This window comes from Lissotriton vulgaris, unplaced genomic scaffold (genome assembly GCF_964263255.1).
Source record: "Lissotriton vulgaris unplaced genomic scaffold, aLisVul1.2 SCAFFOLD_8056, whole genome shotgun sequence".
NCBI lineage: Eukaryota > Metazoa > Chordata > Amphibia > Caudata > Salamandridae > Lissotriton > Lissotriton vulgaris.
In genome coordinates this window covers 22,418-39,002 of record NW_028243815.1, presented here as the reverse complement: position 1 = coordinate 39,002, position 16,585 = coordinate 22,418, and the positions used below count along the sequence as shown (strand labels likewise).

The 16,585-nt window shown below is 42.3% G+C and overlaps 1 protein-coding gene across 1 annotated transcript; it reads right to left on the bottom strand.

Annotated features, from left to right (window-relative positions):
- Positions 1–6,358: 6,358 nt before the first annotated feature.
- On the bottom strand, positions 6,359–6,934 carry LOC147668225 (histone deacetylase 7-like). Its single transcript, XM_086948689.1, has one exon. It carries the CDS (start codon positions 6,932–6,934, stop codon positions 6,359–6,361), a length of 576 nt encoding a protein of 191 aa, XP_086804815.1.
- Between the last annotated feature and the right edge of the window lie 9,651 nt (positions 6,935–16,585).

The following is a 16,585-nucleotide window of genomic DNA, read 5'->3' as shown; positions in this document are numbered from 1 at the left end:
TTTTAAGGCGGCTCCTCTTTCAGTAGTCACACCTGCATCCGATTCTCACTGATTACGCCGATTACAGGGACTACCAGTCCCACAATACTGTACTAAGGTAGTTGGGTGCTTGGGGGAGTCGCTTTGATTGTTCCAGCAGTACGTCTCCGACCCCATCTCTTTCTGCCACGAGCTTCCCGGCACCCATATGGGAAACACTGGATGAGATACCACCGCTTCACCTAGCCTTCTAGGTCGGCCGCGCAGCAGCTGCTTTAGGGTACCAGGTAGGTGATCGTGGCGGGTCACAGTTCGCCTAATACCTTGGTTAATTTCAGGAATTGCCAGTGTTCGCTGTGTCCGTTTGTATAAAGAGGATCCTTTGTGCGCTCCACGGGCTGAGCGTAAAAATATCCTGTCTGTTTCTCCTTCCCAATGGTGAAGAAAATCAAAGAACACTGGGGGATTTCAAGAGGCTGCTTTATTTGGTCTTTGCACAACCGGTTTCGGCGCTTGCCTTTGTCTGGTGCTTATGTCCAACAAGCGTACTCTCCTTCTTTCGATGTTTTAAGGCAGCTCCTGTTTCAGTAGTCACACCTGCATCTGATTCTCACTGATTACGCCGATTACTCGGACTACCAGTCCCACAATGCTGCACTCAGGTAGTTCGGTGCTTGGGGGAGTCGCTTTGATTGTCCCAGCAGTACGTCTCCAACCCCATCTCTTTCTGCCACGAGCTTCCCGGCACCCAGATGGGAAACACTGGATGAGATACCAGCGCTTCACCTAGCCTTCTAGGTCCACCGCACAGCAGCCGCTTTAGGGTACCAGGTAGGTGAATGTGGCGGGTCACAGTTCGCCCAATACCTTGGTTGATTTCAGGAATTGCCTGTGTTCGCTGTGTCCGCTTGTATCAAGAGGGTCCTTTGTGCACTCCACGGGCTGAGCGTAAAAACATCCTGTCAGTTTCTCCTTCCTTGTATATATATTTATATATATCTATATTACCTACTGGCGGTCGACAGTAGGTATATATAGTTAGGATTTTTTCTCTATGGGATTTTTGAAAATTCTATGTCTAATAACTTTGGCGTTTGTGGACGGAATTGGCTGAAATTTTCAGGAAAATTGAACATTTTGTTTCTGAGCAGCCCCTGGGGGGGTCTCATCAAGGGGGGGCCGAGAAAAAAGGGGGGTCCCAAAACGGGTTTTTCCCATGTTAATTTCCATAGGGCGGTTGGCCTCACTTTTAGCTCGAACGGCTGAATGGATTTGCACGAAACTTGGCAAAATTGTAGGGACTGTTAGCCCGATGTGCCTTTGCTAGGTCTCAATATATGTGCTCCAGTGGATTTTGAGTAATTTAGGTTCAAAAAAAGATATATATCTGGGCGGAGCCTAACCACACATCTGATCTGATTGGCTGTCAGCACTTCATCCAAGAAGTGTTGGCAGCCATCTTGGGACCAATATACATGATAGCACCTCATTAAAAAGCATTGTAGTTAATAGAGGGTTTTAGGACTTTAGTTACATTATAAATCATTTGTTGGTGGTACCATACTCGTTTTAGGAATTGTGGTGGGTTCTAAGGTGATTTTACCATGTGAAAAAACCTTCTGCTGTGATATCATGAATATTGTTTGAAAGAAAACTAATATCTCATGATTTTCCCACAGTGGTTTGGAAGGGGATCTATAAGCTAAACTGAAAGCATATTTTCTGTAAATTCACATTATCTTTCTCAGTCATGTGAAAATGAAGTCTGACATTCTCAGTAAAACATGTACATCCAACAAGGACAGAGACTGTCAGTTGATTCCTTTGTGTTCTACTGCAGCCTCCTAGAGTGTTCTAAAGAACAACTAGAGCGCTAACAGTCCTACTTATTACAAAGGTATGGCACACCTGAAGCCATCTTGATTGGAATAAAGTGGTAACTCTTAAAACATTTAATTTAAAAAGAAACAACATGAGGGGGTATATTTTGCCATAGAAAGTATGATTAGTGCTGCAGAATGAAAAATTAGAGCACATTTTGAGTGACTTCTCAAATCCTTTTCTATTTCATTAAAACATTCTGACATGCAGTCTCCCAAAATGGTCACCAGAGACAAAAGAGCCCAAATGTAGCCCAAATATCACCCAGATGTAGCCCAAGTATAGCCCAATGACACAATGTCCCAGAGTGTTCTAAAGAACAACTAGAGCGCTAACAGTCCTACTTATTACAAAGGTATGGCACACCTGAAGCCATCTTGATTGGAATAAAGTGGTAACTCTTAAAACATTTAATTTAAAAAGAAACAACATGAGGGGGTATATTTTGCCATAGAAAGTATGATTAGTTCTGCAGAATGAAAAATTAGGGCACATTTTGAGTGACTTCTCAAATCCTTTTCTATTTCATTAAAACATTCTGACATGCAGTCTCCCAAAATGGCCACCAGAGACAAAAGAGCCCAAATGTAGCCCAAATATCACCCAGATGTAGCCCAAGTATAGCCCAATGACAGAATGTCCCAGAGTGTTCTAAAGAACAACTAGAGCGCTAACAGTCCTACTTATTACAAAGGTATAGCACACCTGGAGCCATCGTGATGGGAATAAAGTGGTAACTCTTAAAACATTTCATTTAAAAAGGAACAAAATGAGGGGGTATATTATGCAATAGAAGGTATTATTAGTGCTGCAGAAAGAAAAATTAGGGCACATTTTGAGTGACTTTTCAAATCCTCTTCTATTTCATTAAAAAATTCTGACATGCAGTCTCCCAAAATGGCCACCAGAGACAAAAGAGCCCAAATGTAGCCCAAATATCACCCAGATGTAGCCCAAGTATAGCCCAATGACAGAATGTCCCAGAGTGTTCTAAACAACAACTAGAGCGCTAACAGTCCTACTTATTACAAAGGTATGGCACACCTGAAGCCATCTTGATTGGAATAAAGTGGTAACTCTTATAACATTTAATTTAAAAAGGAACAAAATGAGGGGGTATATTTTGCCATATGAATTATGATTAGTGCTGCAGAAAGAAAAATTAGGGCACATTTTGAGTGACTTCTCAAACCCTCTTCAATTTCATTAAAAAATTCTGACATACAGTCTCCCAAGATGGCCACCAGAGACAAAAGAGCCTAAATGTAGCCCAAATATCACCCAGATGTACCCCAAGTATAGCCCAATGACAGAATGTCCCAGAGTGTTCCAAAGAACAACTAGAGCGCTAACAGTCTTACTTATGACAAAAGTATGGCACACCAGAAGCCATCTTGATTGGAATGAAGTGGTAAGTCTGAAAACACTCAATTTAAAAAGGAACAACATGAGGGGGTTAATTTTGCCATAGAAAGTATGATTAGTGCTTCAGAAAGAAAAATTAGGGATCATTTTGAGTGACTTCTCAAATCCTCTTCTATTTCATTAAAAAAATTCTGACATGCAGACTGAAACATGTACTTTGAATACCAGCAGCAGACGTCCCTGGTGAGCAGTAGCTTTACTACAGTGATCTAATGTGCAACTAGAGTGCTAACATTCAGAATTTATGGCAAATGTGTGACACATCTGAATGCTTTATTGATGGAACCAAAGTAAACAAGTATTGAAAATGCAATAGATCTCGCCCTCGTTTAAGTTATAGCCATTCTGTTTGTAATGAGGTGGCTTTTTAGCTTTGCTTTTATTAGTGTTTTTTCAACTTTCATGTAAATAACATGCATCTGTATGCATATAAGTATGTGTATGCATGCGTTTATGTTTGTATTTATATAGATATACAGATGATATATGTTTATATATGTATGTATATATATATATATTCACTGAAAAAACCATAGGCTATAGACCATATATAGTTAGGAATTAGCATTTACAAAACCTTGAAAATTCACTGAAAAAACCATAGGTTATAGACCATATATAGTTAGGAATTAGCATTTACAAAACCTTGAAAATTCACTGAAAAAACCATAGGTTATAGACCATATATAGTTAGGAATTCGCATTTACAAAACCTTATTTTACTCACACAAAACCATTGAAATTCCATATATAGTTAGTTGCACTAACTATATATTGCGCACCCGCAATCCACTGCTGATGATGTCACATATTACATCATTCATGACATGGTCAGTGACATCACTGATGACATCACTGATGACATCTCAAATGACATCACTGATGACATCACTGATGACAACATCCAGTGACTGTATGTTTCTGTAAAGTTAAAATATGTCTTACATATTGAAGAATGAGTGGATGTATAAGTGTCTGGATGAAGGATTTAGTAGGTGCATGACTGACTGTATGAGTGAGTGATTAAATGTGTCTCACTGAGTGCATGGGTTAGTGACTAAACTGTCTTAATTTGTGCATCATTATGTCTGTTGTTCTGTGAACTGTTGCATGTGTTGATAAGTAGCTATATGAGTAACTATATGGGTTATTGATTGGTTGCCCAAGTATTTGTATGGGAGACTGATTGTGTGTGTGGGTGGCTGGGAGGTGTATGACTCTGTGCATAGATGTGTGAGCAGTTGATTCACTAGATGTATGGTTTCAAAAGTGCATGTGGAAACAGCTGTATGGGCGGTTGACTGTGTGCATGAGTGTATTGGTGAGTGAATGGATATCTCAGTGCTACATGTCAAAGTAAGTAGATATGTAAAACACAGTACATGTGAGAGTTGACATACATAAATAACTGTGCATAAGAGCCAGTGAATGTGTGAGTGGCTGTATGGATCATTGTGAACTTGTATCAGGGATTGTATAAGAGAGTAAATATGTGTTAGTATATGTTTGAATAAGTAAAGTTTGTATAACTGTATAGTTGAGGAAATGGAGGTGTGATTGATTCTTTGCATGACTGACTAGGTGTGTGAGTAACTCCATGGATGAGTGACAGTCTGTGAGTGTCTGTTTATACTGATTGTATCTAAGGTTATATTAGAGTCTGAAGAGGTTCATCGTATTATCACATGAATGATATCATCAGTGATGTGATCAGTAATGTCAAATGAGATGTCATCAGTGATGTCTTTGCTATAGACCATGTCCCTATGAATGTAAGAGGAGGAGACAGAACTATGAGATTGAGAAGATTGGAGTCTAGGTACATTATTGACCTCTGTACCAAAGTACCTGGGGGTTTGAACAGCAATGAAGAAATGGCAGTACATTTGGGGTAAAGGGCTCTTTATTCCTAGCAGGGTGGTTGGTTATGTAGTGGATATGCTAACAGAGAGAAACAAGCATTTACAATGCAATGGTCTCGGCATTATTAAAGGTAGAGCTATTGGCATTGCTCATGACATTTTTTTTCATTTTTTAAAAAAACATAAATAAATGGTATTGTCATTTACAATGGCAATAGGTGAGCATTATGCAGACACAGAGCCACACACACAGAAAGCCACACACACACAGAGCCCCCCCCACACACACAGAGCTCCACACACACACACAGAGCCCCCCCCACACACACACAGAGCCCCCACACACACACACACACAAAGAGCCCCCCCACACACACACAGAGAGCCCCACACACACACACAGAGCCCCCCATACACACACACAGAGCCCCACACCCACAGAGACCCCCCACACACACACTGAGCCCAACACACACACACACACAGAGCCCCTCCAACACACACACACAGAGCCCCACACACACACACAGCCCCCCCACACACACACAGAGCCCCCCCCACACACACAGAGCACCCCGCACACACACACATGGAAAGCCCCCCCACACACACAGAGCCCCACACGCACAGAGCCCCCCCACACACACACACATAGAGAGAGCCACACACACAACAGAGATTAGGGCATCAACAAAGCCACGTGCTTGAGTCGGGGCGGAGCAGATCACATTTCCGGCAACAAAGGCAGCTGATATAAATGCAGCTTGGGGGAGCAGTCGGGCAGAAAATCAGATCTCAGCAGAGCGGACAGATATCCCCGAGAGGGCGAGAGCCAGGCCTCACCTCTCCTCAGCATCCTTGAAGATGCCGTTCTTAGGGCAGGACTGGAGGTCCCTGGGGCAGAACTGGGTGAAAACCAATGACGGATGGAAACGCTTTTTGGAAGAGAAAGTCAACTATATCAATGACCTCGGCAGGTGAGTGAGAGGCGGCTAGAAGTACTAAAGTCATTCCTCAGAAGGACTCTGCACCGAGGCGGTTCTTCCGCAGCCGATTCTGCTTCTAGGCTTCTTTATATTATCATTCCGACCCGAAAACTAAATATCCTTGTATTAACATGTAGGTTTGAGGCCTCACTTGGTCTCACGTTAGGTGAGCGTAGGTTATACGAGTCTGTGTGGATTTGTCTGTGCATGCTGGTACTTGTGGTTTCACTTCTGGTATTGTACATGCTGCGGCGGGCCAGGACTACTGGGTGAATTATTTGCACGTGACACAGAAGAAGGAAAGACAGTCTTTCGTAGAGGGAAGTGCTCTGGCATGTCACTGGGGCTAGCTGCGAGCTGAGCTGTAAAATTGGTAAGTATGTTAGGAGGCGGTGCTTCAGGTTCCACGTGCTCCAGGGTCCTGTAATGGACAGGAGGGCCATTCCTGTTGCTCATGCTGTTCCGCTCCATGACCATTTGCTGCTTCGTGGCTTCATTGCTTCGCTGCTTGCTCCCGATCAAAATGGCAAGCTTTTGTTTCACAGCTGGGCTTGCGTTGGCACTTTGCTTGCTCTTGTCCTTGTTCAAGAGCTGGCGAAGCTCCTCCTGCTTCCCTGGATCTATGTCACGGCAGGAAGTCTCCATGTTCAGCCTCATCTGTTGGAGAGTGATCTGGTCCACCTCTTCCTGGTGAGGGTCAGGGAAGAAAATGTAATCCTGCAGCTGCTGCGTCTGCTTTAGAGCGAGGATTGCTGTGTCAGAACATGGCTTCGGGAGCAGCTTACCCATACGGAGGTCCATGGGGAGGGTCTGCGGCACTCACACAGGTATGGTCAGGGTCACATCAGCTGGGCTTCCGAGCGCTGCCGACCTCAGGGCTTCCCTCCCTCGAATGCCATCTGTAGAGAAAAGGGAATCGGCTTTGTGAATGGTGTTTAACATTTTCTGTAATCCTGGCATTGAGCAGCGGTGTCTCCTGTCACCTTCCTGTGCCTTAGAACGCACTCATCTTAGCCGGGCACCGGGTGTTAAACCACTGGGGTCCCAGCGGTGGAGCGGGCACATGCCAAGGGTCCGACTCCGATGGCCAATAGTCTGTGCACCACGTGCTGGAGCGGGCACATGCCAAGGGTCCGACTCCGATGCCCAATAGTCTGTGCACCACGTTCTCTTAACTGGTACCGCCCGCCCTGGAAATCTGCTGTTATGGTCTCTTTCTGCCTATACTGTGTATCTTCCAGCCAATGGCTGTGAGACCCCTCTCTGAAGATGGGGTCAGTGTCCTGATAGAGAGCTGAAGTTTGCTATTCTATTGCAATCGTGCCCCGTCTTTTCAACGACCCGTCCCTCTTGCACCAACAATCTGTGATACTCCAGCGCTTGGCAAGGGGGGGCGTAAGAAGTTGCGGAAGAACCTGACCCACAGCCCTCTCGAGGTCCAATCCACAGTACGCAGCCCACCCGATGGCCCCAGGCAGCCCCCGGATACTGGCCGTTCAGCTCCAGCTGGCCGTGGCCGAAATCCGAGCCGAGCACCCCAGTCTAGGAATCCGCTCCTCAAAACGGCTCTGCAACTCTGTCAGCCTGTTTCCTGCAGAGAGGCTCAAGCGCGCAGGCATCTAGAGGGCAGTGAAGTCTCTAGCCCCGGACAGAGTGCCGCTCCAGGAAGTGGATCGTGCACACTGCATCTGCAGGACTCCGCGGGTCTCTGCAGCACTACCGGACACAGCAGCCTGTTTACACTAGGACACACTGCAGGGCTGGGCAGAGACAGGCCGGCACTGTTCGGTGTGAAACAAGATCCGCCAAAGTCACCGTGACAAAGCGCGGAATCGGCCTGGAACGGACATTTAAAGCTGCAGAGCTCCCGCTAACAGCGTGCTCAGCAAACACACCCGCTGGACCTTTTTAATAACATTTGCGCAGCACTACAAGAGCACAACTCGGAGCAAACTCCGTCAAAGCAGTATCTGTGCCTGAGGACGACTTCTTCCGGTGGCGGTCGGCCTGAAATGGCTGCCGCAAAGCGCCGACATTTTCACGATTTGGGGGCGTGTTTTTTGCGTTCTGAGTGATGGATGACGTCACAGTGCGAAAGAACGCAAAAAACACGCCCCCGAATCCGAAAGAGACGGGGCTTGAACGGAGTGATGCCCCTCTCCTCCAATGGCTGGCCTCCGTTTAGGAAGCCAGCCAATGGAGGAGAGGGGCGGGTTCAAGCCCCCCTAACCTAACAACATAAAATCTTCGGACTCCGCCCACTGCTACGCAGTGCGACGGTCCTCAACCTCGACCTAAAAAAGAGAGAGAGAAAAAAAAGAGATTGTTGTAGTCGTGGTTCTGGGACATAAGGTGGCATGTTCAGGATATTAACAGAGATTATGAGAAAGAGAACTGGATTTTATCTGTCATATCATGGTAGATACTCATTGTTTATGCAAGCATTAACTCCATGGCAGTGATGAATTGAATTTAATGAGGTTTATGTTATATAATTCGGTTTAATTTATGCTTTGGGTGATGGTGCACATACACTTTTATCTAATTAGGACTTTTGTACTATTAGGCCCATCCAGGGCGTGATGTGTTAGAAGGGCGCGAGACTATGAATTACTAAGAAGGGTGAGTCCCATACAGGGCATAATAGTGATGCTGGTGAATCCAAATGCATGGAGTGAAGCGATAAATCACTAATTTATTACTAGCACGAGAAGGGACTGATGTACAAAAATATGTATATATGTAATTTGCATGTATATACTTTTGTTATCTTATACTGTTCTAAGATGGCGCCTGAGTTTGTGTAAATACATATGTCCTATTTTTATGTCAGTGCTTAGAAAGCAAGTGATCACGTTGTAGTTATATAAAAAACGGCTGTTTAAGGCGTCCCCTTGTACCACCGAGGAAGGCAAACGCCGAAACGCGTCTGGTGCGTTTGAGAGTCAAAATAAACCTATGACTCTCCTCCACGAGTGCTGTGTCTTTCTTAAAAAATAAGGAGACGAGAAGTGTGATATATATATATGTATATATATATCTCATTGGCGTAACCCAGACCACCCCACACCAGACGGAAGTGAAGGCGTTGCTGCCAGTTGACAGTCCGTGACATACACGGAGAGTACAAGTTACTTTAACGATGTCTCCAAGCCGAGCCAACGGAGGAACTGCGAGGCTGGAAGCGCAGGGGCAGGAATCTACAATCACTCGATATAGTTCTACTATCCCAAGCCGACCACCCTCTAAACTCAGCCTCTCACCTTGAGAATAGAAAACACTCCGGCTGTGTAGTGAGCACTCCTCCATGCTGAGAACCTATTGCATGCTGGAGCATGCAGTCCTTAACCATGAACTGGGAGGAGCGCTCAGGTACGAGATGCAGTGCAGGTGAGCCCCTCACTACTTCAGAGGAGGGGCATAACGAATAAAACAAGAAAAGACAACCTTGGGAGTACAACAACGGAGGCATCTGATGAGGCTACCGCCGAAACGCGTCATGCCGTACACCATAGAAGAATCCCGTGAAGCCCTGCCGCGTCCCCTCATCTTTTTTAACTGGGAAAGGAAGTTTTGGACATATATATATATATAAATATACATATATATATATATATATTTCTTTACAACAAAAAGGAAAACGCCGCACTCAGGAACTGTAGTCATTCGTTTATTTGCCAAACTCCACGGCAAGATTAGTTTGCCACACCAAAGCGTTTCGGGCACACTCCCTTTCTCACGGTGGGCGGCACTACTTTTTTCTTTATTTAAAAAGGGTTTGCATCACAACCCAGTTTTACAGGATTTCTGGGACCTGTAGTTCCTATATGTGTATGTAACACAGTGACACCTATTGTGACAGTTACGAGTCTTCATTACAATAATGCATTTATATAATACATTACTTTGTATGGTTTTTATACTAGTAATGCGATTGTATGCATAATTAATTGCAATCATGTTGTGTTTTGATGGTATAGTACCTTATACAACCGCACTCTTTGCTTATTGGTCACATGACATTGGATACAAAAAGATAATCAAAAAATTATTATTATAATAGTATTTCCAATCATGAGGTATAGTACCTTGTATTTCTTGTAATTTCCAACACTATGTGACCTACGTTTGTCCCGTATAGATTCTGTCCCCCATTGCTTTGAACATCAATGTTATAATTTGTCATCACATTCTTTTGTTCCCCAAAATCAAGAAATCTAATTTTAGATTCTCAATCAGTTCCAGTTTCAAAGTTCTTATTTACAGGTGTACAAAAAGTTCCTCATCGAGGTTCATGCCCCTCGGGATTTTGCTTTTCATCCGAATTATGTATTTTGATTCAAGTTGTCTCAATTTCATTACAAGACCGGAGGCTACCATTATGCATACAACTTTTAATGCAGTCCAAACATAGCCGCATATGTCACAAAGCAAAAGTTCCAACTTAGAATACATATGAACCAACAATAGCATGAATCACTAGGCAATCAGCCTCTTTTAAATGCGGCTCCAAGCAAGATAAGTCAACTTCCGACTTAGCTCATGAAAAGTCTTATATTTTAGAGTTTAAGATTAGTATTTTATTATTAATTTACCTTAATACCGTATACTGAGTAACCCTCTTTTATCCCTACAGGAGTAAATATTTATATATACAATGTAAGGATATATATATATGCAATGTTATGTTATAAGGTACAATGTTATAAGGTACAGTAACACCTTTTCACTCCTTGTTTTCGGTTTCACAATCTCCAATTTACGAGGTTGGCTTCCGTTTTTTCCTTCCCTTCGTTTGTCTTTATATTTCATGAATGATACTAAGTCTTTGAAACTAGCTCGTGAAATGTTTAAAAGCACACATTGACTCGCGTCACAAGTGTAGTTACCTTCCCCACTGCTTTGGAGTTCATTTCTATTTCCGGAAAGCTTTGCCATGCTCGAGGCTTCATGTTTCTTACTGCGCTTCATTTCTTTGATTATAAATTGGGAAATTATGATATTTAATTACCTCCATTAACATAATCCGATTATCTGTGTAACCCCGCCCCAATAATCAGAAAGTTTATTATATTATAAAAATTAAAAAAAGGAAATCAGACAGTTATAATTGATATTTACAAGTTTATTATATTATAAAAAAAAATTAAAAAAAAATGAGGATCAGACATTTATATATATTTATTTGACTAACATGTCTGACTCAGATTCGGATTCAATTCATGGTAATACTGTTGAATCTGATTTTACTAATGATGCCATCAAAAAACTTATCCATAGGGAAATGAGATCATGTATGTTTTCCTTGATCCATGAAAACGATTATTTATCAGATCTGGACATAACAGAGGTTAATGATCTCACTGAAAAAGGGGTAAGAGGCATAAAAAAAAGTAAAAATATTGATTATACCCCAGAGAGCACGGGAGGTCCTAGCACCTCAGGTTTTACAGAAGGTCCTCGCACCTCATTTGCCTCAGGTGTCCCTTGCGGCACAAATTTGAAAGGTGTCCTTAGCGGCACAAATTTAATGGGTGTCCCTCGCGGCACAATTCATCAAAGTGCTCTAGACAATGATCCTATTGATATTGATGATGGCTCAGAATTTCCTGACGAATATATTCTTGATCTCGATGAGGATGATCAAGATATTGATTCCTTTCTCTTAAATGATAATAACGGTCCTTCATCTTCTAAGGATAGTATTTTGGACCCTTTGGGGGAGGAGATGTTCTCCCCTTTTAACATTAAACACCCTAAAAGCTCAGAGTGGACCCCACACAAGCACGTATCTAAATTCATAACTAAATGGATTAGAAATCCTTTAGAAAGAGAGACTCGTAATCTCTTAAGAGCAGAGTGTACCAGACCTTCAATCGAAGGGAAAGTTTGTCAAACTCCTAACCTTGACCCAGAATTATTTACCTACCTATTTAAATTAGGGAGAGACCCGCGTAAAGGCCTGGAAAGATAGCTTAAGATCTTTCAAGATAAAGTTCTCGACATTCTAGGACCCCTAACAAAAATAATCGACGCAGCAGAAGAGAGTTACCTTAATGGCTGCCCTCTTGATACACACTCCATTCGGTGGTGGAGCCAAAGGGCCCTAGTCCTCTTAGGTAACCCGAATGTGGGACTTATTTCTGAAAGAAGAAGAGTGGTCCTCACTCAAATTAGCCCTAAACTAATCAATATGGCTGAAAAGGAAACCTCAATTAATCCAAAAGGTTTACTTTTTGGAGGAGATTTAATAAAAAGTTTGGGCAAATATGTATCGACCTTTTCCGCTTTCGATAAAGCGCACCAGAACATGAAAAAAGTTTTTAACAGTAACCTTTTGGAAGGGCCGGTAGAATCGGGCTATTTTCCGTCCGGTTCAACCGACGCCCCTTTCCAAGAAACAGAGGGAATTTTGGTAGAGGATACCATCCATCCAACCAACCACAGTTCTATCTACCCAGAGGAAGAGGTTTTCGCTCGAGAGGATTCCGAGCTAGAGGAGCACCTGCCGAATCCACCCCTCAGAGTGAGTACAGCTGCCCCTTCCCTTTCTTCGAATCCAAAAGTGGATGGGAGACTGAAATTCTTTTACCGCAATTGGAAAATTATTACACCAGACCCCTGGGTTCTAAACACTGTTCTCGGTTTTTCAATAGATTTCATACAGACTCCAATCCAGAACTCTCTCCCAAGACCGATTCCCCTTACACTAGATCAAGAAAAAATCATAGAGGAAGAAATTTCCTCAATGCTAAAAAAAGGAGAAATTTTAGAAGTTCCCATGGAATTTATGAGATTCATAAGTACTCTCTTCCTTGTGGAAAAGAAAGACAAGGGTTGGAGACCGGTTATAAATCTCAGAGAACTCAACAAATTCCTTGTCTACCGACATTTCAAGATGGAGGGCATCCATCTTCTCAGAGACCTCTTACTAGATGGAGACTGGCTGGTCAAATTTGATCTGAAGGACGCCTACTTTACCATTCCCATGGCAAAGGAACACCAACCCTTTCTTCAGTTCATTTGGAAAAACCATCTCTTTCAATTTCAGGCTCTCCCCTGCCGTCTCTCCTCTGCCCAATGGTGTTTCACCAAGGTACTGAGAGCAGTTGCCTCATGTCTAAGAGAAAAAGGTATTCTTCTCATCATCTACTTAGACGACATCCTGATTCTTTCTCAAGATTATGCTCAAATCATCAAAGATCTCAAGACAGTTATAGACCTCTTAGAAAGTCTGGGTTTTATCATAAACAGGGAAAAATCCATTCTAATTCCCTCAAAGAAGATGGAATTCCTGGGTTTCACAGTAGACACAACAGAATGCCTTCTCCTTCTCCCTCCCAAGAAGATTGCCAAAATCATAAAGGAGATAAGACATTTATTGAAACAAAAAAATCTCACCCTAAGAGAACTAGCCAGACTTTTAGGCCTTCTATCTTCTTCCATTCAGGCCATTTTTCCGGGGCCATTAAATTATCAAGCCCTTCAGAGAATAAAAGCAAGAGCTCTCAGATCAGGTCTTTGGTACGGAGATCGAATTTCCTTAAACCCAGAAGCAATCTTAGAACTAACATGGTGGTTAGAAAATCTAGATGCATGGAATGGGAGAGCGATCTTTGGTCAGCACCAGATTTTATTCTAGAATCGGATGCCAGCCTTCATAGCTGGGGTGCTTGTCTACAGGACCAAAACACTGGAGGTATTTGGTCGCAGCAAGAGTCCCTGCACCACATCAATTATCTAGAATTAACTACAGGGCTTTATGCTCTAATGAGCTTCAAACGCTTCCTTCAAGGAAGATCAGTCATATTGAAAATGGACAACATGTCTGCCGTCGCTTACATAAACCGTCTAGGAGGGACCAAGTCAGAAGACCTCTCCAATCTAGCAAAGAAGCTTTGGTTTTTCTGCCTAGAACACAAAATCTCTCTGAGAGCAGAATACCTTCCCGGGAAATCCAATCTTTGCGCAGATTGGAATTCAAGATTCATCTTGGATTACAGCGATTGAAAACTCAACACTTCTGTTTTCAACTCCCTGAATCATTTCTGGGGCCCATTCCAAATAGACCTATTTGCAAGCAGATTGACTACCCAATTGGTATCCTATTTCAGCTGGATGCCCGATCTCGGTGCTCTAGCAGTGAATGCCTTTCTCCAATCTTGGGAAGGGATCAACGCTTATGCCTTCCCTCCATTCGCAATGATTCAGAGACTCCTTCAGAAAGTGAGACAAGAACATTCCTCAATTGTCCTAGTAACTCAGTTTGGGCCATCCCAAGCATAGTTCCCAACAGCTCTGGAACTAACCTATGATTTCCCCTTCCTAATTCCTCCTCTGAAAGATCTTCTCACAGACGCAGACGGTCAGATTCACCCTCTTGTTCAGACAGGGAATTTGAACCTTCTTGCTTGGAAGGTGTTAGGAGATCTAACGATCTCGCAAGACTTTCGTCAACAGCTTCAACTCTCCTTGGAGAGTCGTGGGCCCCTGGGACACATTACCGGTACAACAACATTTCTGCTAGGCATTCTCTAATTAACAATAAAACGGTAGGTAAAAATCCTATTATTTTTAGAATACCTAAGAGTATCAGACTTAGAAGACCTCCTCAACCTAGATATCAATCTCTATGGGATGTTAAATTAATTCTCGACCTTTTCTGTTCTTGGCCAGTTAATTCTCTTCTCAGCAGGAAGAATCTTTCTATCAAATTAGCTACTCTTCTTTGCTTAATTTCATGCAGAAGAGTTTCTGAGGTTAAAGCTCTTGATATTTCTTATAGATCTTATGATATGTTTGGGGTTAATTTTAAAATACATAGAAGAACAAAAACTATGTCAGATTCTATTTTCTATCCTCGTTTTGATAGTTGCACTAAACTCTGTGTTGTTCAATGCATGAAAGAATACGATGTTAGAATGAACTCTCTTCGTCCTTTGAATGTATCTCAATTACTCATCTCTTTTGTTAAACCCCAAAAAGGAATTTCTTCTTCCTCTATTGCTAGATGGGTTAAGAGATTCATGAAGCTTGCTGGAATCAATCTGGATATTTTTAAATCACATTTTATAAGAGGCGCAATGGCCAGTAAGTCATTCTGGTCTGGTGGTAAGTTAGATGATATTCTAAAGGCTGGTGATTGGTCTAATTCTAGAACCTTTGCTCATCATTATTGCAAACCTGTATCTCACATGTCTGATGTTGTTTTACATGGCTACCAACATGCATAATGGTAGACTCCGGTCTTGTAATGAAATTGCGATTCTCCTATTAACATGACCAGAGAATCTGGATTTCATTAAAGACACGGAGGCTAACATTATCCCTCCCACCCTTTCCCTGGGTGGTTGATTATATGATATATTACGGTGCAGGTTGATGTTTATGATATGATATGCTTATTTGAATATTTTACTTACAAGCTTACATTCTTTTCCTTTGCGGGACTGTTTACTTTCTTTTCCTTTTCAGGACTGTTATTTAGCTGATTGTTTATTATTCAAATCCTTAATATTTTTATTTGCGTTTATTAACAACCTTTCTTTGTGTTGCAGATAACCTTTCTTGATTCCACATCTGGTGAATCAATCGTGGATGGTGTATTCTTCCGTCATCCTTCTTCAAGTTTGAAGTTTCATTGGAGTTGTTTGGACATTTCCTTTCTCACTGTCACCACATTTAAAAGAGGCTGATTGCCTAGTGATTCATGCTATTGTTGGTTCATATGTATTCTAAGTTGGAACTTTTGCTTTGTGACATATGCGGCTATGCTTGGACTGCATTAAAAGTTGTATGCATAATGTTAGCCTCCGTGTCTTTAATGAAATCCAGATTCTCTGGTCATGTTAATAGGAGAATCGCAATTTCAATTTACGATCACCCAATCTCTCATTTTCACTGACAGTGTCAATCCCAAAAAAACACATTTTCTGCCAATCTCCACCTTAGCATTCAAGCATGTGTTTGGCGGTGGCATACATCATGTCCCTGTTTTTCACCGCTCTTATGTGTTCTAATATTCTTTTTTTCAATGTGCAAATTGTGCTTCCTATGTACATTTGGGCACAGTCACATTGTATCACGTACACAACGAATTGGGTGGTACAGGAAATTTTTGTTTTTATTTCGATTAGCCGACCTTCTGGATCTCTGAATGATTTTTTGTTCCCCCCGATTTTACATGCTGTACATCTTCCACACTTATTAAATCCACTTTTTTGATTTTCTAGCCAGTTGGAAGAGATTTGTGTCCTTGTTTCAAAGTGGCTTTTTACCAGCATATCTTTTAATGAGGGGACTTTTCTGAAAGTTAGATTTGGTTCCTTTCCTAGGATTTTTTTGAGATCGGGGTCTTGGTGTAATAGTGGCCAGTATTTTTGTACACATCCCCTAATCTTTTGTGCCTCTTTGCTGTAATTCAGAATAAGTCTCGGTATTTCATGAGTAAAT

Coding starts and splice junctions, on each gene's coding strand:
- LOC147668225 (XM_086948689.1), bottom strand. CDS start 6,934: ATGGACCTCCGTATGGGTAAGCTGCTCCCGAAGCCATGTTCTGACACA.